The following is a 22,811-nucleotide window of genomic DNA, read 5'->3' as shown; positions in this document are numbered from 1 at the left end:
GGCGCGCGGCCGGCTTGCGCGCGCCCGCCACCGGCCCCTGGCTGCGTGCGCTTTCGCGGAGGTGCGGGGGAGGGACCCGCGGACGCTCTGTGGGCCCGTCCGCCCAGCGGGGCCCGCGGGAGTCTGGGGCGCGGCCGCTCCCCCCCACCCCGCACTGTCCGTATGCCCTGACGTAACCCCGAACAGCAGATCGAGGCTATCCGTTTGCTGGCGAACCGGCCCCCTAAGTCAAGTGGCCAGTGCGACCGCGCGGGGAGTCCCGGAGGCGCGGCGGGATGTGGGGAGGGGGGTGCTCGAGGAGCGCGCGGGGGCAGGCGAGTGTCTGCGCCCCCCGAGGCGTCGAGGCTGGCGGCCGAGACACCCACGGACCCGCACGCGCGCCCCTCCGCAGGCTTCCGCCGACGCCGCGACACTGCCTAGAGCAGGCCGGGTAACCCGGGTCGGAACGGGGAGCTCCCCGGCCGCGGGCAGGGCAAGGCCGCCTCCCCATCCCCTCCTCCGCTCCAGCGCGCGCTGCGGAGCTTCGGGAAGGAGCCCCGATTGGGGACAGTGCGAAGAGGGCCGTTTGTTCGCCGGCAGCCGGCCCTTCCATCTGCGCCGCCCGCCAAGCCAGAGTTCCTCAGACTTCTAGCCGGCAGCCGCTGCACATCAAAGACGCTGTTTATTTGGCTTTCTGAAAAGGAGGAATGAACAAAGAAAAAAAAGCTGGGGGCCGGTGGAGGGGCTGGGGGCAAGAGAAGGGGTAAGGAGAGGGACACCCTCAGTTCCCAGCAAATGTTTTTAAGGTGGGAGGCAACTTTGGGACCCACCATTTTATCAGTCCTAAATCTTGCGAGGTGAAAACATTAAAGTGACAAAGTGATTCTGTTTGTTTTATAGTATCTAATTGGGCTGCTTTGCAGACCTAATGAGATTCGAGGGAGGAATCGTTCGCTGCCACTGCAGAATAAACTGATACATTACTACCAGCCACAGGTTTCGAGGACCGTACAGCTTGTCTTTTTTTTCTTTTGTTGTTATTCTTCTGGTTCCCCGTTTCCCCCTCCTGCCAAATAATTATTTGCTAGTAGATCGTGGGAAAAAAAAAAGAGAGAGGCAGGGGTGAAAAAAAAAAAGTCTAGCAGCCCAGCACTATAATATATATCTATTTATTATATGTCTTTCGGTTAATTCCTGATCTGAGGAGCGCTGTTTTTCACTCCCATGCGAAAGTCACCAGCGGGTAGGGCCTGATTGCTACTTTTCATGCATAGTTTTAGACACAAGAGGGCATTGTGACGTCGCGCCCGGCAGCGCCCAGTCGCAGGCCGAGTCCGGTAGCCCCACGTGGGGGCCCCGCACTCCCATTGGCCAGCACCGGGCGAAGCTGCCACATTATTTTGTTACTTTTCAGTCCCTATTTGGAACTGCTCTCGCGGCAGTTCAGACCTCGTGCTCGTCCCCCTCGCCTGTCTGTGTGTGGTATCCGCAGGTCCTGGGCACTTTTTTGGGTGTGTGTGTGTGTGTGTGTGTGTGTGTGTGTGTGTGCGCGCGCGCGCGCGTGTGTTTGGGGTGTTTGTTTGAGGGGTTTGTCCGGGCGCGGAGAGAAGAGCCTGGCCGAGGGGAAGGAAGGAAGCCGCAGAGCTCCCCGGTCTCGGGCTGCGCTCTCCTGCCTGTGCGCTCCGAGGCGGTGGTGGCGGCGCCGAGCGCTTTTCGCCGGGGACGCGGCGCTCGAGCCGGGAGCAGCGAGGACCCCTTTGCGGAGGCTTCCTGGGCCCGCTGGAGTTAGGATACCAGGGCAGCTGATTTGCACCTACTGAGCCTGGAGTTTCCTCCTCGGCCCTGGGAAGGGCTTGCAGCAGCGGCGGCGGCGGCAGTAGCAGACGGAACAGCAGGCTCTCCTCTCCGAGGGGGGGCGTCGAAGCGCCCGCGCCGGGCTCCCGCCCTCACCCTCCGGCGCTCCTGCGGCCCCCAGCCGCCACCTCGGTGCTAGCCTCCTTCCTCTCGCCCCGAGCGCCGCCTCTGCGATCGGACCTGCGCGCCCCGGATGCTGGGGCTGCTTCGGCGCGCCCCCCTCGCGGCGCGACTCGCCGAGTGATCCGGAGGGGGCCCGCAGTCGACCCAGGAGGAGACCCCGACCCCGGGACCCCGCGCCGGAGGCCCGGGAGAGACGACGATGTCCGCGCTGTCCCCGGCCCTGACACGCTACACGCAGCGGGGGGAAGGCGGCCGGCCGCAGACCGCCGAGCCCTAGGCGCACAAAGCCCGTGTCCGCCGCCCGGCCTCGGCTCCCGCCGACGACTTTGCCGCCTGCTCCGCAGCTCTTTGTCTCCACTTGGGGCGGGCGCCCGACTCTGGGATTTCGCTGCGAGACCGGGCTGGGGGGGCCGGGGGCGAGCTCTCGGTTTCCCGGCCGCCCCCCGCTCGGGCTTGGCTCCCCCCTCCCCCGCACCTCCCCGGCCCGAGCTCTCGGCGCTTCCACGCTCTCGGAATCACGACCCCTCCCTGCCATGTATCCGCAAGGCAGACATCCGGTGAGTAATTGCAACTCGGTTTATTTAAGCATCTATCATGGCAGGGTAAACGAGGCAGTTTATCTGGCACCTCCATTTTGCTTGTTGCTACCTTTATGTGTGTGTGTGCGTGTGTGTGTGCGCGCGCGCTCACACACAAAGGGGATGGGGATGGGGGGGCGCCGTTGAGAGAGGAGGTTAATTCCGCTCGAGTGGCGTGGGGGGCTGCCTGTGTTCCAGCGCAGCTGTTTATTTTCACGCGCCCCCCCCCCCCGCCCCCTCTCCCAGATCTCCCAACTCACCCGGCTATCTTCTGGTTGCCGGTCTTACTTGGGAATGGGAACCCCTTCGTGCAAGGGATGAGCCCCGCCGCCAATGGGGAGGGATTGGGGCGCCCCCACTCCCCCGGCGGGCAGCTGAGAAACTTGCTAGGAAGGTTCTGGGCTGTGAGGGTGGCCTCCCGGGTTGGGCGGAGGGAGCCGGGGGAAGCCGCGGAGGGGCTGGGGCCGCCCGGAGCCCCGTCTGACGCCCCCGCCCCTTCCCCTGTCTTGTCCTTGCGGGCTCCAGGCTCCCCATCAACCCGGGCAGCCGGGATTTAAATTCACGGTGGCTGAGTCTTGTGACAGGATCAAAGACGAATTCCAGTTCCTGCAAGCTCAGTATCACAGGTAAGGCCGGTGGGGGCCGTCCCGGTGCCGGCGGGAAGGGGCGTCCCCGCCTCGGCTCCTGCCTTCTTACCCCCCCCCCCCGCGGGGAAGGGGGCTCCTGACCCGAGGCGGCGGGGCCGCCGGGGCCTCCGCCTTTTGTTTCCCCTTTCCGAGCTCGGCTCCTTAACCCTTGGTTGCCCGCAGCCTCCCGGCACCCAGTGCCACCGGCGGGGTCGGCGGGGTGAGGGTCAGGGATCGCGGCAGGCCCGCTCCGGGTTCCGGGGGTCGCGAGCCGGGTCCCCTCTCTCCCCTCCCCCCGGCCCCCGCGGCCCTAAGCAGTCCACACGCTCGTCCGCGGAAGTTTCAAGTTGTGTGTCCCCCCCCGCTCCCAGCGGCGAGGACCCCGAGCCCCCTTGGCCCCAGGGCTGCGGGATGACAGGGGTCTCCCGGCAGCGGGGGTGGGGGGTGGGGGTGGGGGTGGTCAGGAAGTGGAAAAGCGGTTCTCAGAGGCCCTGACGCCGGGGCCTCGGAGGAGGCAGTGCGGGCCCCGGGCCTGAGCCGGCTCCTCCTGCCCTCGCAGCCTCAAAGTGGAGTACGACAAGCTGGCGAACGAGAAGACGGAGATGCAGCGCCATTACGTGATGGTGAGAAGCGGCCGCTGGCCCGGGCCGGGGCGGGGGCGAGGGTCTGGGGCCCCTGCAGCCGAGTCCCCTGCCCGCCACAGCTGGCGGCCCTGGGAGCCCTGGGAGCCGGTGTTACCCGAGTGTGCGCCCGACCCGCCACTAGCACCGCCCCCCTCCCCCCACCCTCGCGCCCGCCCTTTAGCCCGGGCCACTTGGAGGAGGGTGGGTAGAAAGGAAAACCCAAATCCCGGCGGGGCGCTTCGTGCTCCCTTTACTTTGTGTTTTGAAGGTTTCCCAGAGGGCTGGTGGCCCTGTCTTGGCGAGTAAGATAGGACTGGATCAGCCCCCCCCCCCCCCCCCCCGCCGCAGGGGTGGATAAAATCTCTGATAGGGACCTCCGCGGAGTGTTTAGAAACTTTGGTGCTTTGCAGCCCTGGGATCTAGCCAGAGTGGGACAGGAGCCCTCTCTGCCTTTGCCTTGCCCTCCTCTTTCATTCCCCAGGGTTTTGTGAGCGTGGAGGAGCCTTTTAAAGCCCTCTGCCTCCACTCCGCTCCCTCCTCAGGGATACCCCAGCTGAGAATCCTGGTCACCCGTGGCCTCAGTAGGTAGACTCTTCCCTTTCCCGGTGTCTGTTGCCCGTGAGTTTCCATCTTCTGTTTGTTGAGAGGACATGGGAGGCACTTAGGCGCCCTCCCTGCACTGCTTTCCACATAAGAGGCCTTTGACACATTGCTAAATACTCTCAGAGGACAAGAGGGTCCTAGTGTACACAGGATTCCCTGTTGAACCCGAACCTTGTATAAACAGGATATATGGCACAAGCAGTGCTTGAGGGAGGGAGGGAGGGCTCAGCTCTTGCTATGTAACATTCTTTTGAGACCAAGAACCACGTTCGCTGTCCCCCCTCCTGCTGTCAGCTCTTCAACCCCCCTATACCTGGCTTTGGGGTTTGATTTGAACTTCATTAGCAAATGTTTCTTAAAAGTATGACTTGGCCAGAAACCTGGCCCAAGAGCTGATTTTGGAAAGTGAACTGTGTCACCTGTTAATGGGAATTCTTTTTGCTTTTAGTACTATGAGATGTCCTATGGCTTGAACATTGAAATGCACAAGCAGGTAAGTGCTTTGCTTTTCAGAATATCCCTAGTGGTTAAAAACATAATAAGTGGGTTTCTTGTGGCCCCTCCCATTTGAAAATGAGCCTAGTCTTCTGGTCCCCCTCCTAGAAGGGCGCAGGGAGCCCGCCTCTGAAATGCAGGGGCCCAGGCGTTGCTGATTTCTTTGGGCAACTGAGCTGGTGAAAGTAGTCCTGGTCTTGGATCTTGGTGGAAGATAAAGGAGCAAAGGAAAAGTCGTACCTTCAGGATCTGCTTTACAAACTCCTGAAACCCAGAGGGGGCTAGCTGGTTGCTTTTTAAGTGTTTTAATGTGAGATTCTCAAGAGGAAATGCAGGAGGGCTGTGTGTGTGTGTGTGTGTGTGTGTGTGTGTGTGTGTGTCTGCGAGAGCTTGTGTCTGCGCGTAACAATTTGATGTTCTGTCTTGATAAGATTAAACTTCAAGAGTCTTTAAGGCCAAGCTGAGCTGTCGAAATTTAAGGGAACAAGCCACTAACTGCTTAAAAATATGAAGCCAGAATGAACTATAACCCTCATGTCTTAGGCTTATGAGGCAGCTTTCTCCTCTCTGTCTTCAGCTGAAGGCAGCCAGGCTCCCATTTTACAGAGAAGGAAGCTGAAATGGAGAGGTGAGGTAACGACTTGCCCAGGGCCAGCCTCACCAGGGCTTTTGAGGTGGCTGGTGGTTGAGCCCAGCTTTGAAATCCCGAAGTCAAACCAGTGGAGCTGGTGTGGTGGTGCTGGGGGGACATGTAAGCCACCTCGCGTTGTCACTCTCCTAATAACAGTACACCTCAAACCGAGCAAACACACGCAGCCTTTATCTCGGGGCATATCAGTAACTAGTCCCGGGTGCTCGGCTGGGCTGTGGGAGAGGCCTGTTTGTGTAGTTGTGTTCCAAGGAGAGGCTGCCTGTAATTTGGCTTGGCCCGCGATTAGAAGTGACTTGGCACGAATAAATGGCGCAGGCCAGTTGTTCCTTTTTAACAATTGGTGTTCTTGAAATCTCAGAAGGCTGTTGACTCATTCTAGTCTTTGGTGACCGGGACTTGAATGGATTCTCTGCCCTAAATTAACAGTCGTTTACAGGGTTTAAGTTTTGCTTCTTAAGGGGGCAGGGTCTGGGGCAGGTGACGTGCTCCCCATTGCCACCTGCTCCAGTGGCTTCCTATAGGGCCTTTTGAATCTGTGGTTTCCTTTCTGTCCTGGAGGAGAGTCCCAGTGTTGGGTGAAGGAGCAGCCGGAAAGGGGCCTGAGTTTGCTGAACGGCCGACGTGGGAAGCCAGTTTGTGGCTTCCTGAGGGATTAGCTCCTTAGGAAGGCGCAGGAAGGCTACCCGGTTTCCACTTCTTCGCCTGCAGAAATCATAAGCAGACATGGCTTTGTGTCCTGACATGTTGGTCTTCGGGAGAATGGACTAGAGTCAGGTTCTGCCCAACTTTAGGTGGGGACTGACGGGGTCTGGTGCGCCCGCTCGGAACGCATGTGGTGGACCTGGGGTCTCAGGCCTTTAAGGACCTTGGGGTGTTATGCAAGGTGCCACATTTTCCCTTTCTCCACCCACTCTTTTCCACCCCCCTCAGTGCTTAGTATCTTGGGTGTGTTTAAAGAGGGTAATTGCACCAAGGTTTAAAATTTATAGCAGCAGTTATTCTAAGAGCTTCATAATTAAGGTGTAATACGTTGTTGCATGTTGAGGTCTGCATGGGTGGTGTTTTCCCCGTGTCTGCGAGCGGTTGGTTCTTTGGCACGCATCCACCTCGGCTGGTGGAGCAAAGGTGTTCCCGGAGTCCTGGGGAGACTCTGAACCCAGGAAGAGTTAACCGCCTTACCTCGGTGGTGGGGTTTGCATAAAGAGCAGCTGTGTGCATCTGGGACTCCTGGCTACTCCCCAGACAGGGTTCCTAGGGGGAGAATGCCTGAGGCTTGGTGACATGGTCCCATTTAATCCTCTCAGCTAGGGTTTTTTCCGCCGTTGGTATAGGTGAGGAAACTGAGGCTTCAGGGAGGCCAGGAGGGCAGAGCTCGGATTCTCCAGCCAGGTGCTTTTAGCCTGCTTGCCACTCACCTCTGCCTTACAGCCAGCTCCCCTTTGCTTTCCCAGTGGTGCCTCCTTTGCCAGGTATCTGGCAATCCCTGGCAATCCCTGGAGGTGGGTGAAATCGCCCGGAGGCTGTGGAGGAACAAAGAGGCAAGGAGGTGAAGAAACCTGCAACCTTGACCTAATGGGGCTGGCCACTCCCTAGGCTTGCCAGGGTTCTGCAGAAGAAAACCCAGCCACTAATTGCAGCGTGGGTCTCGGGTGCATTTGGCGGATGGTGGTTAGGCCTGAGCAAACAAGTTTATCAGCTGACCTGTTTAGCGGTTGACTGGTGTTTTATCTGCACACACCATCAAGTGACTGTGCGCTTGAATTATTCATGCAGTGTCCTGTCCTCTAGACTTGACTGTTCGTGTGATTACATCTGCCTGGAACAAACAGGCTGGATTCTTCATCTTTAAGCTCAGGGGTGGGGGTGGGGGCTGTCTGTACTTTTATGTAATAGATGATCTCCAGAGCCGGCGCCTTGGAAAGCGTGGCGGGGGGGGGTGGTCCTCCGCCTGCTCACCACGCATCCCCCCTTCACCACCACCACCGCGTATTTTTTTAAAGCCCTTCTCTGCTGTCTGTGGGGGGGAAATACCTATTACTTGGCAACCTCAGGGCCTGCCTGATAGGCCCTGGGTATTGACAGAGGACAGCTGACGAGGTGCGACCAGCCCATTTTTATGTTACCGAGAGAGGTTAAGCTCCCCGTGGCTGGCTCCTCTCCTGGCTGTTTCTCTCTCTCCTTCTTGTTCTTCTTTCCAGCTGTCAAATCCCAGAGGAGTAATAAATGGCTTCACCTCCTACGCCTCTCCCTCCCTCCCTAATTATGGCAAAGCATAGATTACCGCCTCCTGGGCCTGGCCCAAGCCTTTGAGGGGTCACCCACCGCCTCTAAGCCCCTGCTTCCATGCAGAATGTCAAGGGTGATTCAGGGAGGCCAGGGAGGCAAATGATGGCTGACCAGTTCATTGGTTCCTATCCTGTCCTTGTCGAGGCTCGCCCCAGTGCCGGCCACCAACCAGTCACAAGGCCAGCCTAGAAAGGAACGCCCCAGAGCACCTGTTGGGTGTTGGGTGTGAGGCACAAAAAGCTGGGTCAGGCCGTCTTCACCCTCCCTTGAGGAGCACTGATGTTTCAAAAAGAGGACTTGAGACATTTGGACTTTGGGGCAGCGCCATGCCAACTCTTTACCGTCACCTTTTTTTCTGTAAACCCAGAGGAACAAACCTTCCTCCAAGCTTCTCTTGACATCCTGGAACAGTGCAGGTGGGAGCCCTCTGGCTTCGCATCCAAACCATTCTGGGTTACAGATGGGGAAACTGAGGCCGGGGAGGGGAGCTGAGGTCCCCAGTCACCCAGTCCCGCGTTGGTGTTGGGGCTGCTACTGCAGCCTTCTGTCCCGACCCCAGTCTCGGTTAAGCAAGACTTGAGGGGTGAAGTGTGTTTGTTTACTGACTAATAGCACTCTGTGTGGCTTTAATTATCATTGCTTCTTGCTGCATTATCACGTCAGGAGGCTCAGGCTACGGACCTGGCGATACCAAAGTACAAAGTACCCCGTTTCAGGTTGTATAACCGTATCAGCTGAACACTTTTTGCCCACAGTCCTCTTCTCAGTTGCCAGCTCTTTGCACATGTAATGATTTGATGGGCGTAATAATAAACAGAACACAGAACTAGCGACCCCAGAGGTAAGGTTCACTGGTGTGGTAAAGTGGTAAAGGCTGTGTGAACTTTTTACCCAAGGGTACAGAAAGCCACAGGCAGTGGCCATGAACGCTGGGCTGAAGAAGGAGATGGAAGATCTCCGTTTGTCCCTCCCCGCTCATCACCTAAGTAATTAGGGGTGTGGCTGGAAGATCTGGTAGGAGCTGAAGTGTCAGGAACCATTGGTTTTGAAGGTGGGGTGGCCAGAGGGAGCCAGCAGGTGGCGAGGTTACAAAGCCCCTGCCCTGGAGTGCCTGATGGGTGTGGCGTCTGGGTTGAGCTAAGGAGAATCCTTTCCTTTGCTGGCCTCCATGCACTCCTGAGGCCCTGGTTTCCACCTCACCTTTCCTGGCTGGTCACTCTTGCTCAGAACCGTCTTCCTCCGGTCACGCCGCTCCTCTCGCTGTGCTGGGTGCCTGCCATGGTCAGTGTGGGTGTGAGCTCAAAGCCCCCGGCCCCTGTCCTGGGCATCCGGGAGGAGAGCTCGTGCCCCAGACTGCTGTCCACCCCAGCCTTCTCTGGACCCCTGTCCACTGCTGCTGTTGCTGTACAGAGTGGGGTCCGTGGGCTCCTCTGGCTCTCTCCTTTCTCATCCCATTTGATCACTGGGATGGCCTAGGAGACAAGCAAATGGCTCCCACCCTCACTCAAGGAAGCCGAACCGGACTCTTCTCTCCGTGAACTCTTCTGGACTAGGGGATCCCCCGCAGAGGGCACAGAGCTCCTCTTTTTCTCCTTGGGTTCCCCCCTCCTCCACTTAGTGTAGAAAGGGTCTGGTCTGTGGTAGAGGCCCTTGCTTCCCATTTTGTCCTAGGAGTGAGGTCCCTTTTCCCTCCTTGCACGGGAACATGTTTTTCTGTCCACATCTGTTTGCACAAAATACTGGGGCCCAAAGGCAGTCAGGGCCACATCGCTGCGGGGCCTCCCGCTGCAATCTGGCACTCATGATGCCCTTTCTCACACTTCGTCGTCTCATTTTGTTTTGGTAGCCAAGGAGGAAGCCCCTCTGCTGGGGTCTCTTACATGCTCTTGGCGTGCAGTAGGTGCTCAGCAAACACGCTGGTGTTCCTTTACTCCGAGTTACTCGGGTCTGCAAAGGGTGGGATTCTGATTCCCCGAGCTCTGGGAGTAGGAAGTGAGGGTTTTAATTGTGGGTTGGCTCCCAGCTCGGCAGGCTTCCTCCTACTGCTCAGCATCCAGTTTCTTCATCAGTAAAATGAGGGGGCTGGAGCCATTCCAAAACGGTTATTAGGGGCCTGGGATGTGCCGGGCGTGGGCTGGGGCTGGTTGCACTGCCGATTCAGACACCATTCCCTCCACGGGGGAGTTGGCATCTAAATAAGTCATGGCAGTGCAGTGAGGTAAGTGCTAATATGGCCCTGAGTGTCACAGGAGGAGCACCCAGGATAGGACAGCTTATTCTTCCCTGGAAAGGGGGAGGGTAAAGGGGGAGGGGGGGGGGAGGGGGGAGCAGAGAAGGGCTGTTACCTGAGCCTCAAAGCGATGGCAGGGTTTATTAGGCAGAAGCCAGAGGAGGAGTGCTGGGAGGGGGGGGGCACGGGGGAGGAGGACTCTGCTCTGGTCCCAGGGGTGGCAACAGCTCTTGGAAAGGCAAGCGGAAGTGCAATCCACAAGTTGGAATGGCGGGGGGCGGGGCTCCACTTGGGGAGCCTGGCGAGGTGGTGACATTTTTCAGCAAAGTGATCTCCAAGGCCTCTCTGCTCTCACACCGCCAACTCCGTGGCTCCCTCTGTCCCCATATGGCTCTGTCGGGCTGGCCCGTGTCCCTGCGTGCAGGGACAGGGGGCGGGGGTGGCAGACACCAGCACTGGCGGGAGGCCTTCCCATTCCTGCTTCTCTCCCCCCGCCCCCCCGCCCCAACCTGCCCCAACCTGCGGGTTTGAACTTTCTTCCTCAAAGTGGCATCGCCTCCTTGCTCCTGTTGGTAATTCTGTAATGACTGGTTCTGACCCGCCCCTCCCCCATATTTAATTCTCATCAGCCAGCTCTCTCCACTTTGCTATTAATGATAGCAGCCAGCAAAATAGCTTTCAACATGCCATTGACAGTCTGGTTTAAGAGAGCACTTGAAGTAGTGCTAGACAGCTGAAAGCACCCATAATTGTGTACCAGAGTGAGAACTGCGTGCTCAAGGGCCTTGTTTTTATATGCTTAAAGGGACAATATCTTGTTTTCAACAAATGCTCTCTGAGACTCCGGGCCAAGATGCTTGCTTTCTCTCTCTGCTTTGCTCTCCTGCCTTTTTCTTTCCTTGCTCTTGCCTGTCACATAAATGGTGTTCCCCCTCCAGAAGGGGCTGAGGAGAAACTTAGGGAAGGGGGGGTTTCCTCCCTAAACCTAAGGAAGGACTGTCGGTTGGTGGGTTGGTTGCTGGGTTGGTTGCGGTGAGGCGGCATCCACTGTAGACAGCAGCCCCCGCCCCCACCCCCCAGGCTTCTTAGGACTTGGTGTTTCTGGAGGAATGTTGTTCTCCCCAGTGTTGAGGTGGAGTTCTTTTGTTTGTAGTCAGCCTTGAGGGCCCAGAGGGCTTCCAGAGAGCTCTCACTGAAGGTTTAGTAGAATGTTTAGGCTAAGGCCACCTTTGTAGAGGGGAGGCTCCACTGATTGGAGAGGCAGAATGGGGACCCTAAGCCCCTTTCAGCTCAGATTCCCGGAGGCTGTTCACTGTGCAGGGCCTCCTCTGGAAAGCATGAGGATGGTAGGGCAGGGTCTTAGTCTCAAGTGGAGGTTCATGCGGGGTTTAGAGGTGTCTTAGCATGGGGACCTTCTTACTCAGCCCTGGAGATTTGCCTGCGAACAAGCACCTCCCTCCCTGTCACCCCAGCCGACTCTGAGGTTGCAACACCACCCTTTGGGAAGAGATTCCCCTGTCCCCACGGTCCCCGAGGGTGAAAAGAGAGCTTGGAAAAGACCAGGGGTGGGGTCTGGAGTCAGGCTGTGCCAAAGGCTGGGCATCTGGGTGGACTTGGCTTGTGTGTCGAAAGGGTCCCCTTCCTTTCCACCTACCCTGTGAGGGACACCCACAGGAGTCTGGGGGCCTGGGGCAGCTGCCGCCACCACCACTAAGTAATCCCAGGAGAAGACCTTCATTGAGGACAGAATTTGGAAAGTTTGGTTCTTCCAAACAGTATAATTGTAATAATATCAACCTCGAGTGTTTCCATAGCGCTGGAAGACAGCGAAGACATTTTCATCTTTAGAACCTGAAATAACAGGCATTTGGGCGTAGGACAAACAAACCGCAGGATGGAAGCCTCAGAGCTCGGGTGTGAAGATGACCTGTGTTCGTAAACTGGACGGAGCGGCAGGGCCAGGGGCTAGCCATGTGTGTGGATGGATGACTCTGGGAGTTCCCCGATGGACGGGACCGTTTTGTATTCTCTGAGGCCCCCTGAGCCCTGCATGGTGCTGGGCCCACACTGTGTGCACAGTGTACAGTTTGGTGGGGGGGGGTGACTCATGGAGGGTAACCTTCTAGTTTGGGGTTTTCCCTGACCCTGAGAGCATTATGGACTTTTGGGGAAAGATACAGTTTTTCTCTGGCTTCTGAGAGATGTGTTTTGGCTGCAAAGTTGTGATTGGAGGAAGAACTGTAGAAGCTTCATGAGCTTTTATTTTAAAGTGTCTTTAATATAGCGTAAGTGTTTTGTTTTGTGTTCTTTTTCATCTTGGAAGGTGGACAGTTTAAATGTGAAAAGGGAAGAAAGGAGGTGGTGAGGAAAGAAGGAGGGAAGGTGATAGAGCAGAGATGGGAGGTAGAAATGGGGAAAGAAGGGAAAACGGGCTGAATCCGGATCACGGGAAGGAGCGAGTATCAGCAAGTGAGGGTCAGTGGCTTGGAGGTCAATGGGCAAGTTCGGCACGCCTTGGCTGTGTCTTCAGGCTGGAGTTCCGTGTGCCAGAGCTTTATCCTGCTGTCCTTTTAAGTCCTGGGTAACCCGTGGTTCCCAGCTTTTCAACTACTGGTTGTGGTCCTTATGGTGCTTGGAAATCTGAATGAAAATTAGACCAGTTCAACAGGAGAAATTCTTTCTTTGGCCAGGAAAGCCAAGGTACCTCTTCCCTCCTGCGGGAGAGGCCACTGAATGAGTCCTTCTCCCAGTCCTGCAGCACTGGGAATATGCCAAGAGCACCTTGGGAACAGGGGAGGGGACTCTTCCCGACTGGTCGTGAAGGCTTCGGTTCTAGACTCCTCCACCACCCAGCCAGTCTGTGACTGCAAGGTTGGAGGCTGGGGCTGTCTACGCAGTCCCCAGATGCTTGTCTAGGGAGAGCCTGGAGTCTGAAACGGATTGTCCTGTCGGGGGGCATGTTTTGTGAACCAGTGGTGATGGGTGCTGGGAAGAGCGGGGCAGGGTGGTGGAGACTAGTGGGAGAGGCTAGGATGGGGGACAAGAGCTATCAGACTTCCTGCCCAGGCAGAGGTAAGGCAGACTCTGGGCAGTGAAGAAGCCACAGTGATCCCGGATGGTCTAGACCGAGAGGCTCAGTGGCCGCACGGAAACAATAAGCACGAGATCCAGTATGTGGAGGCTGGGAGTCAGCCTGGACTGATGGCTCCTAGGGAACTTTCCCTTCTTAAATCCTTCCCCGTTGCTTTTCCTGGAAGGGGCCCCTTCCTCTGACCAGATCTCCGCTGAGAGGGCGGAGGCAGCCCAGTTCTCACCTGGCTCTGCCTCAGGGCAGACGTCCTAGGGAAAGGCCCTGGAGCGGGGGAGGTTGGCAGTTGAGTCCCACCCGAAGTCCTCGGCCTCACAGTTCATCCCAGAGGAACAGAGAAGCTCCACGAAGCCAGCCTGAAGTAGAGAGAGAGCAAGTGGGGTGTGTTCTAGATCCTCTCGTAGCCTGTTGGGAGTTTCTCTGTTTTCCCCCTTGGGTCTGACCTCACTTCTCAAGGGACCTCCGCCTGGCTCTCCCCCACTGTCCCCCTGCCCAAGCTTCCTGGTCGAGAGGGGGGCAGATCCCCGATAAGGCTTTTTAGTGGCACCTTTGTGCCAGGGGATTCAGACTTTCTCCGTCAGAAGTCACGGTTTTCAGACGGGCATCCTGGCCAGTCAGGAGCTGGGAGGGCTAAATCCTCATGGCTGAGGGACTGGCCTGGAGGTCAGTGAACCTTGGGTTTGAGTCCTGTGTCAGGACTTAACTGGCTATGTGACTTAGGGGCCGATTAGGTAACCTGTGAATTGCAGTTTAGAGATGCAGTGCTGTCTGTCCAGTAGAACTTGCTGTAATGGTGGAAATGGTGTATCTCACCGTCCAGGATGGTAGCCAGCAGCTGCATGTGTTTACTGAGCACTTGACCCGTGGCTACTGTGAGAATCTTGAGTTGAACATCAAGTCTTAATTAACGTTCACTAGCCACGCGTGGCTTGTGCCTTCGTCTGGTGGACCATGCGGTTATGGGTTACAAGAATCACAGAAGACGATGCCTAGTAGTTGCTGTGTACAGTCTCTTGCATGTAGGAGGACCTCGGCAATGCATTCTCTCAAGGGGACAGGGTCCCCAAAGTTGCTGAGGCCTCAGGGAGCGGGGACAAGAGTCCTGAGGTTGTGGATGTGCTAAGACTTGCCCCGAAGCAAAGCAGCTCCTTACCAGGAGCACTGACAAGACTATGGATGCCTGGAGGAGGTAAGTAGCCAACTCAAGGCCTCAGGTGGACCAGAGGCAGGTTCAGCACTGCAAACTAGGTCTGTTTTCCCTCAGGAACCTAAGACTTGTCCCACAGGCTGTATTGAGGCATGGTTTTCTGTGGTCTCCCCCAGGTCACCCCCAGGACCTGCCTGTACTTTGAGACTTTGATTCCGGGGCTCGTGGAAGGCCCCAGACAATGCCTTTACGAATTCAGTAAAACGCGCGTCAGCCACGTGTGGATTGGGGTTGCTCAGTCTGGGCATTCTTGACATTTGAGGCTGGATCATTCTTTGGGGTGAGGCTGTCCGGTGTCTCCCAAGATTAGCAGCCTCTCTGGCCCCCACCCACTAGTTATCAGTAGCACCCCTCCACTTGTGACACCCCTGTCTCCAGACATTGCCAAATGCCCCCTGGCCGTGAACCCTTGGTGTAGGGGGGAAGAATTCTGGAACGCAGAGCAGGGATGATTGGTTGCCACTGCCTCTGCTTTGTGACCCAGGGCAGCTCCTTGCCCTCTCCGGGCCTCATTCTCCTTATCTGCAAAAAGAGCTGTTGAATGTGGTGGTGCTCTGGGGGGAGGGAACCGATCCATAAACAAGTTTGCATAAACGCCACCCCCGCCTGCCCCGCCCGCCTGCCGTCCTTGTTTACGGAGAGAGGGCCCTCTGACCCCTGTAAATCAAAGAAGGGGACTGGCGTTTTGGTTGCCAACTCGGGGCTGGGTGGAGAGAACGGGGCTCTGTGTCTGCCCAGAGTCAGCCTGACCCCTCCTCCAACACCTCATTTTCCTTTCCTGCCACCGAGATTTGCTAGCGAGCCTCTGTCCTTAGAAAGTCCTAGCCAGCGTTTCATTTGTAGTGCTGACCTTCTGGGGAGACCCCCAAAATTTAACGAGCTGCCTCTGCAAGGGTAATGTGACTTTTACAGCCTGTTGAGGGGCAAGGGGAGATTTGCATAATGTTCCAAGGGGGATTAGGTGGCTGGGGGTTGCCATGGTAACCCCGCTGGGCTGAATTGGGAATTTTTCCTCCTGGCGGGAGTAGGCCAAAGGAGTCTGGGAAGGTGGGGGAGGGAGGCTCAGGGTTATCTGAGGGGAGGGAGGGGGCGGAGGGCCTATGGATGGGGGCTGGGTAGTGGGCCTGGGATGAATGGGCAGTGTGGGGGGAAGGTCTAATCTGAAAAGGCTTTCCCTGTTCTGTCTACACAAGCAAGCTCTTTGAGGGCCATCCCCTGGAGTGCGGGTGGGAGGCAAGGCGAGTTTAATGTGTTTGGGAACCAAGAAATTAAAGTGAACAAATATTTAAAGATTATTGGATCTTGTTAACAGGAAGCCCGGTGGATGGAAATTGGGAGTCTGAGAAATGAAAGTCATGGAGTCTTAGAGCCACGGGGAGGGACATGGCTGTCACCTAGGCCCAGGTTCCTCCCATGGAGTGGCGTCTAACCCCATGTCCCTGTTGCGTCGCCATTGAATGCTCCTAAGGACGGGGCACTCATTCCTACACAGAGCCTAATTCATTTTAGAGAGCTCTGATTATTATACTGCACCCAGATCAGCCTCCTTGATGCAATAGAAGCTTAAGTGCAGGACAGGCCTGGGGGGGGGGGGAGCATTGCCAACTCTTTCCAGGGTCAGTAGGCTAGAGGCATCCTCTCCCCCCGTCCCCACTCATACCCTTTCCCCTTCCTCGCTCCGCTCACTGTTCCCGGTTCACTAACTCCCTAGACTCTGGAAGAAAACGCTGGAGATTTCTGGTAGGCAGAGAAAGGGAAGGTGGAATTCCTTCTAGGGGAGCATGTCCTGACACACCTCTGGGCACCCCTGACTGTGCCCTTTCTTGTGGCTTAGCTGGAGGAGGGTGAGTGAATTGTGTCCTCACTGCAGTCCTTCCCTGTGTGAAGGACACAGGGGCTGGCGCACAGAGTGCCCGGCACAGGCTGGCCCCAGCCAGTGTCCTGTTCCCTCCCTTGGGAGCCGCATCCTCGGGGTCACACCAGGCTACCCACCAGGCTGGGCCTTTTCTTGTATCGAGCCCTCCCCGGCATAAAGAATTCAGCAGGCTTCCTCGGAAGGCATAAATATTTAATGGCATTGTAGTTATATATAATTTGATCAATGTGTCAGTGCTAAAAGGGCCTTTAAGGAGGCTCACCTATCATTGAGTGATCTGTGATGTAAACCCCACAAGCCGCTCCAGGAGCAGGGCTCATTATCTCCCTCCGTGGCTAAGTGGATCGTTTATTTGCCCCCTACTTAAAGACACCGCGTCTGCCTTCCCCTACAGCCTGTGGGGCCAGGGTTTTGCTGGAGGTCTCACCTCGCTTTGTGCCTGGACCTCCTTCCCGCTGGTCATAAAATGCCCACTTGCTTCATATCTGAGTTCTCTCCAAGCCCGGTCTGAGCAGAAACTGCCTGGCAAGGAGTTTCATGGTATAGTCCAATAATTGAGGGCCTATCAATTTAGAATTGCCTGGGAAAAGCAAAGGGATATTTTAAGTTAAAATTACTCCGGCGCATTGTTCCAGAATCTTCCAACGTTTGGTTGCTTAGTGGCCGTGGCGCCCGGCTGCTGGGGCCTATCCCTTCTGTGGCTACCCCTTCTGTGCAGCCCCCGATGTCCCCCTGGGCCCCTCTGGTTTTAGTAGATGAAGCAACTCCATTTGAACCCTCCGGGGCTTGAATCAGAGAACCAGGTTCAACCCAATTAAAATTCAAGAATCCCGGAGTGGACTGGGTTCCCACCCCAAACACACTTGTTTCTAGAGGAGAAATCTGACTGGGCCACGAGGACGAGCCCTTTGTACAGGAGCTGCTCGTCCAAAGCAGGCTCCAGGCTCTGAGCCGTCAGCACAGACCCCGGCACGGGACTTGAGCTCACAAGCCATGAGATCACGACCTGAACCAAAGTCTGACATTTTAACCAGCTGAGCCACCCAGGCGCCCCATAACTTGCTCTTTAAAGTGGCAGGTTTCTCCCTCTCCCTGTTCCCATTTGGCAGAGGTTAAGATGAAGTGTATTCCCCAAAGCCCCCGGGTACAGATGACCCAGCAGTTTGAAATCAGTGGCAGGGAGATAGACAGTCAGGTGGCAGTGGCGGTGGACTGTGTCAAGCAGTCAGCTACATTTTCAAAAAAAAGCACAAGGGCCCAATACCGGCTGGATGTTGAAGGCCAGGAGCTGGAAGGCGGGGGGGGGGGGGGGGGGGGGGGGGGGGGGGGGGGGGGGGGGGGGGGGGGGGGGGGGGGGGGCGAGGACCAAGGGCAGGTTCGGGCTCCCCTTGGTCAGGGTGCTGGGGCCGCCAGCCCAGCGCTGGTATGCAGCAATGCTTAAGCACCCTCGGTTTACAGCAAGGTGTTAGGAGGTCGTGCGTTGATGAGATGATCACCATGCAAAACGGGAGCGGCTAAGGCACACTGAGCAGTTTGCTCCTTGGGAAATTACACTTGCCCCCCATATCTTGTGTTCCGTCATTTATTAGCCTAACAATCTCAACAGAGACGCGGGGCAGATGTTACTCCCTGCGCCCGGCCGGGAGCACAGATTTCGCATCTCACAGGGTCCCCGTGCACGTTTCTCTGAACTGCTTCTGTCTGTGTCTGGTAGATTAGTTCCTTCTGAGGAACAGTGTTTTTCCACCAGCAAAGCTTGCCTGCCTTTGAACCACACTTGAAAAGAAATGTTCAAAGGCCGCGCCAGCCTCCCCAAACACCTTTCTCCAAAGGCGGCCGTCTTCCCGCCGCCGGCACCTACCTTCCCTCGGGTTTGTATCTGAGGATCTGGCTCAAAGGCGGTGGCTTTAGCAGGACCGACGTGGATGGAAGGACAGGACAAGAGGCCAGCCTCGCGCGGACCACAGCTGCCTTGATAACAGAGTGCCCTGGATCGCCGAGAGGCGTTTTCCGACGTGTGATCTAGTTCCAGCTTGTGATTTGTGACCTGTCCCCGTTGTCGGAGCCACATGTCTGGATTTTGTTTTCCCCCCTCTCTTGGAACTGATGTGCAGGGCTTGTTTGAATTGGACCAAATGCTGTTTTAACAGCTGTTCTAATCAGAAATGCTGTCAATTATTAACCCCGACAGTAGTTTTGCTTTCAAAACTACTTTTCTGAGCTCTCTCAAAAATGTCGAAATTGGGCTTCTTGGTAGGAAGTCGTTTAGCGAAGTTGCCTAAGTGCCGAGCGAGCGTCAGTTTCCCCTGAAACTGAAAACATGGAGACTGTCATCCCCGTAGAGTTACTGGGGACTCACACAGGGAAAGTGGTTGGGAGCCCCTGGGGTGGTGGATGTTAGCCATTACTATATTCTTGTTAACAGTGGCTCTGGCTGGCCAGCTTTTATTTCCAGGGGCTTCCCCGCTGCGATCCCCACCCTCAAAAAAGAAAGAGTAAAAGAGTCTCTGAGTGAACAGTTTCCCCATTCGTTCTTTGACTCACCAGAGTGTGCTGAACCCTTTCCCAGGGTTAGGTGGCCCGCGTAGAGACAGGTAAGGTCCAGTCCCTGCTTCTGCTGTTTGTGGAGCCCAGGGGGACTGGAATGAGCATGCTCTCCATCCAGCCCAGACCCAGCCACAGGGAAGCCATACTTACTATAAATGTTCTCCAAGTACACAGCCACCCCTCCCCTCTGCCCTCCTCCCATTCCTGTCCTCCGTTGGGTTTGGGTGCAGGACCGGGGGGCAGGGGCCCTGACAAGGCCCCAGGCCTCCAGAAAGTTCCTCATCCATGTGAAGTTGCGCTGATGGCCCCCAGTTGATGTCTGCCATGTTGGGAAGTGGGTGAAGGAGGCACCCGCTGCTCCCAGTAGGGTGGAGGGGTGAGACTGGGCACTTGTTCTGAGCCGTGGTCACCTGGTGGCCTGGGTGCCAAACCTGGAGCTATGTGAACTCTCAGCAGGTCCCTTTTTCTCAAAACCAGAGGATACTGGGCTCCGGACCAAGCCCTGCAGGAAGATCCCACCTGGGGGAAAGGCTGTGGCCATGTGTTTGCTAAAGGGTCTTGGGAAGGGGAAGGCCAGCTACATTTCCTTTCTCGCCTTGAACTCCCGAGACCCTGACACTTGACCTATTTGCTCGAGGAAGTAGGTGGCAGATGCGAAGCCTTCTGTAACCACCCACCCTAGAGCTTGTGAGGGCTGTAGGTGCTGTATAGGCCACGGTAACTGGAAGCTCAGGGCCTGCCCGCCGCCTGCCTTCCTGGCTTGGGCGGGGACGGCAGCCAAGAGACCCAGCGAGAAGGCTTGTGGTTGGTCTGGCCCAATGGTACTACCTCATTCTGCTGGTGGAGGGCTGCTGCCTGCGCTCCCTCCCAACTGTATGTCAACATTTCATCCACCACGGCGCTTCCTGCCCCTGTTGACCACCCTGGGCCAGGCCCAGATCTGCGGCCAGTGGCCAGCACTGCAGCAGGAAGCCTTGAAAAGTAAATGTGGGGAGGCTATCTGAGATTCTTCTGCTGAATGTTTATTAAGCACCTACTGTGTGCCAGGCACAGCTGTGCTGGTCGTTTGAGGTAAGAAGCTTTGGACCAGTGATTCCTAAGCAAAGAGCCTGGTTTGTTTAGTTTATTTCTTTTTTTTTCCCCCTGAAATTTTTCTTAATGTTTTATCTATTCTTGAGAGAGAGAGCATGAATGAGAGAGGGACACAGAATCCAAAGCAGGCTCCAGGCTCTAAGCTGTCAGCACAGAGCCCAATGCGGGGCTCGAACTCACAAGCTGTGAGATCATGACCTGAGCCAAAGTCAGACGCTCACCCGACTGAGCCACCCAGGCGCCCCTGTTTAGTTTATTTCTGTTTCTTTTCTGTTTTTAATGTATTCTTCTATTCTGATTTGGCACCATCAGCTTGTGACAGTTGAGTGACCCTGTGGCTCTGTGCAGGTTTGGACTGAGATGCCCACTAGCTGAATCCTCCAGAACTCCCACCACTTACAGTCCTGATTGCTGTTTCCTTCCTCTTCCACACAATCCATCAAGGAAAAAATGAACAGAAACGAGAAAGGGTCCTGTCTGGGGGTAGAACTCTGCCCACTTACATAGATTAATAATTTTTACCACAGTTGCTTCACAACCTTCCCAGGCTCCTTACAATAGAAGTGATGGGCATTTTGTGGGTGAAGCCTGGGACGGCAGCTAAAAACCCTGTAGCTCACAGAGCAGCTCCGTACAGCAAAGAAGTATCTGGTCTCAAATGTCAGTAGCACTGAGGCCGAGAAAGTCCGACGTCCAGTGTCCTTACTGCGGTATAACCAGATGTGCAACGCAAGGTCCCTAGATATTCCCTGTCTAACCTGAAGTTTGGAAGTGGGACCATTATTGATATTCAGTGGGTCTGGTCCTCTGTGACAAAGAATTGGTGTGCCCCCGTGGCCCACAGTGGGACACTCTGGTCCTGTTCCTGATGATATAGTGTTCAGGAGAGAGTAGCATTCCTCGGTGGTGTAGACGGCTCTCTGTCAGAGCCTGCCACTGTGGCCGACAGTCCCAGGAGGCCGGGCCACACATGCCCGTCAGGCCCTCCCCCGAGCGACCCCCCGCCCCGTCGCCCCGGGTGGGATGGCCTGTCTCTGATTCACAAGTCAGAGACATCCTCATTAGCGGCTGGGGAGGTGGGGGTGCTGGCTCTGGGAATTCTTCCAAAGTCAAAGTCAGGAGTCCGATGGTGAGCCTTCAGACAGCATTGTTTTCAATGTAAGCGCACAAGGATTTCTCACGGAGAATCATTTGACATGCAGATGATCACAGATTTTTAAAGGCGGTTGTCATGGTTTTGTCTCTGGAAGATCGCAGTGTGCTGATGAGCGCTTTGAAGCTGCCTTGGGGCCTCGGTCCTTCAGTCCTGGCGGCCTCAGGATTCGCTGAGACGCGTGTGTCTGTCAGTGGGCCTTGGCCTCCAGGCCTGGGCACAGTGAACCATGTGGCACCCCCCCCCCTTTTTCTCTTGTAAACCACTCTTGATCCGGAGCTCACATAGGAGGGGGTGGCAGAAGCGGTTGATATTTACCTAAACGTGAGCTTTTCTGGAATGTTGGGGGTGGTGCAGAGAATTGGTCAGCTTTCCTGAGAGCAACCCATATGAAAGATTAGGGTTCCTTACCTCCTGAGTGGTTCTTCAAGAAGGTAGTGGCTGACCCTAAAAGTGAGGCCTTAATGATGGAGGTTTCAGGCTGGGCTGCCCAACTGGGGGGCGGGAGGGGCAGGGACAATCGTTCTGGTTGGGGAGCGGCAAAGTGAGAAGCAGAGGAGGGTGAAACAGGCCCCCTCTGAGCCACATCTCCCTTGGGCGCCTGTGGCCTTGGGGGCTTCCTGTCACCTCCTGCTCTGAGAGCCAGAGCACCTGTTTTGCTGTTGCCATTGGGCATCATCGGGCAATTCCTCCTGACCACCCTGCAGTGGGGGAGGGAAAAAGGAGGGGCACGGGGTGGTTCTGGTTTCTTGTTGCTTTAATAAGGGCTTCCATCCAGAGCAGACAGGCTGTATTCTGACCCAAACATGTAGACCACCTCTGATAGGAACTTGGAGCCCCACAAAATGCAGGCACCTGGCAAGGGCTGGAGGGGGCGAGTTGGAAGAAGTTTCTTCATGCTGCAGACAGAGCAAGGCCTCCTGGCAGGAGGCCAGCTGAGGGGGGAAAGCTTGGAGGGTCTGTGGTTTTGGAGTGGTGGCAGGGAGGGGAGGGAGTTTGTGTTTCCACCCGTGAGGACCTTAATTTATTTGCCCGGGCTTCACTCGGCCTCTCTTCTTTTGCAGACGGAGATTGCGAAGAGGTTGAATACAATTTTAGCCCAGATCATGCCTTTTCTGTCACAAGAGGTGAGACCTTTTCTTTCACTGTGTGCTGCTTGTCATTCCAGGGCAGCCCAATGCCTGTCGGATCTTACCGGAGCCCCTGTCCCCGGTCCTGCATGGCTGTAGTTGGCTACCTGGGAATTTCTAGAAACTTCTCCAGCACATCAGAGGGAGCATTTGCTCATTCTTCTGGCTGAATTGGTTCTCTGTCACTGCCTGAGACCAAAGAGGAGGGTCCTGGCCTGACAGTGGGCAGTGGGTGCCTCTCTGCCCCCCCCAACCCCACTTCCCATCCAAACTGCCTTCCCAGATTCTGCTTTTCCGTGCCCCACCTCCCACGCCTGGAAATGTCTAGAAACAAGGCGCTTGGCCAGATAGTGCTACAGGACAGATTCTATAAAGGGAATGAGTACCCAAGGGAGACCCTAGCCCCAAGGACAGAGGGTTCTCCATATTACCTTCCAAGCATGCTGTCCGAGGAACCACACCTGAGGCCTGGACGGGGCTAGTGGGTGACTCGAGGGACGTGTCTCCCAGGAGACCCCTGGTGCAGGGCAGACAAGTGAGCTGCCCAAGACAGGGGCCTGTTTCCGTCCACTCCAGCTGAGGCAGGCCCTGTCTTCTATGCCCCCTGAGGGGCTGGGACCACCTTGGCTCCCTCCTGGCCGCCTAGGTCTCTGAGTCTGAGTGGCTGCC

General features: G+C 56.3%; 1 protein-coding gene and 1 long non-coding RNA gene across 20 annotated transcripts in view; both read left to right on the top strand.

Moving 5' to 3' along the window:
- The first annotated feature begins 238 nt into the window (after nt 1-238).
- Nucleotides 239-990, top strand: LOC115302854. Its single transcript, XR_003913672.1, has 2 exons — nt 239-742; nt 880-990. It is a non-coding gene; the product is annotated as an uncharacterized LOC115302854 (long non-coding RNA).
- Nucleotides 991-1,401: 411 nt separating this feature from the next.
- The window catches only part of TLE3 (TLE family member 3, transcriptional corepressor), a 136,590-nt gene continuing 115,180 nt past the window's right edge, over nt 1,402-22,811 (top strand). For all 19 annotated transcript variants that reach the window (XR_003913080.1, XR_003913079.1, XR_003913077.1 and 16 more), the window contains exons 1-5: nt 1,402-2,513; nt 3,060-3,160; nt 3,720-3,783; nt 4,835-4,879; nt 22,077-22,139. Coding sequence is in view for 10 of the 19 variants with exons in the window: in XM_029951148.1 (XP_029807008.1) it covers nt 2,490-2,513; nt 3,060-3,160; nt 3,720-3,783; nt 4,835-4,879; nt 22,077-22,139 (297 nt within the window). In the remaining 9 variants the exon portion in view is untranslated. The remainder of the gene's footprint in view (nt 2,514-3,059; nt 3,161-3,719; nt 3,784-4,834; nt 4,880-22,076; nt 22,140-22,811) is intronic.

This window comes from Suricata suricatta, chromosome 9 (genome assembly GCF_006229205.1).
Source record: "Suricata suricatta isolate VVHF042 chromosome 9, meerkat_22Aug2017_6uvM2_HiC, whole genome shotgun sequence".
NCBI classification, from domain to species: Eukaryota; Metazoa; Chordata; class Mammalia; order Carnivora; family Herpestidae; genus Suricata; species Suricata suricatta.
This window is presented reverse-complemented; position numbering and strand designations above follow the sequence as displayed.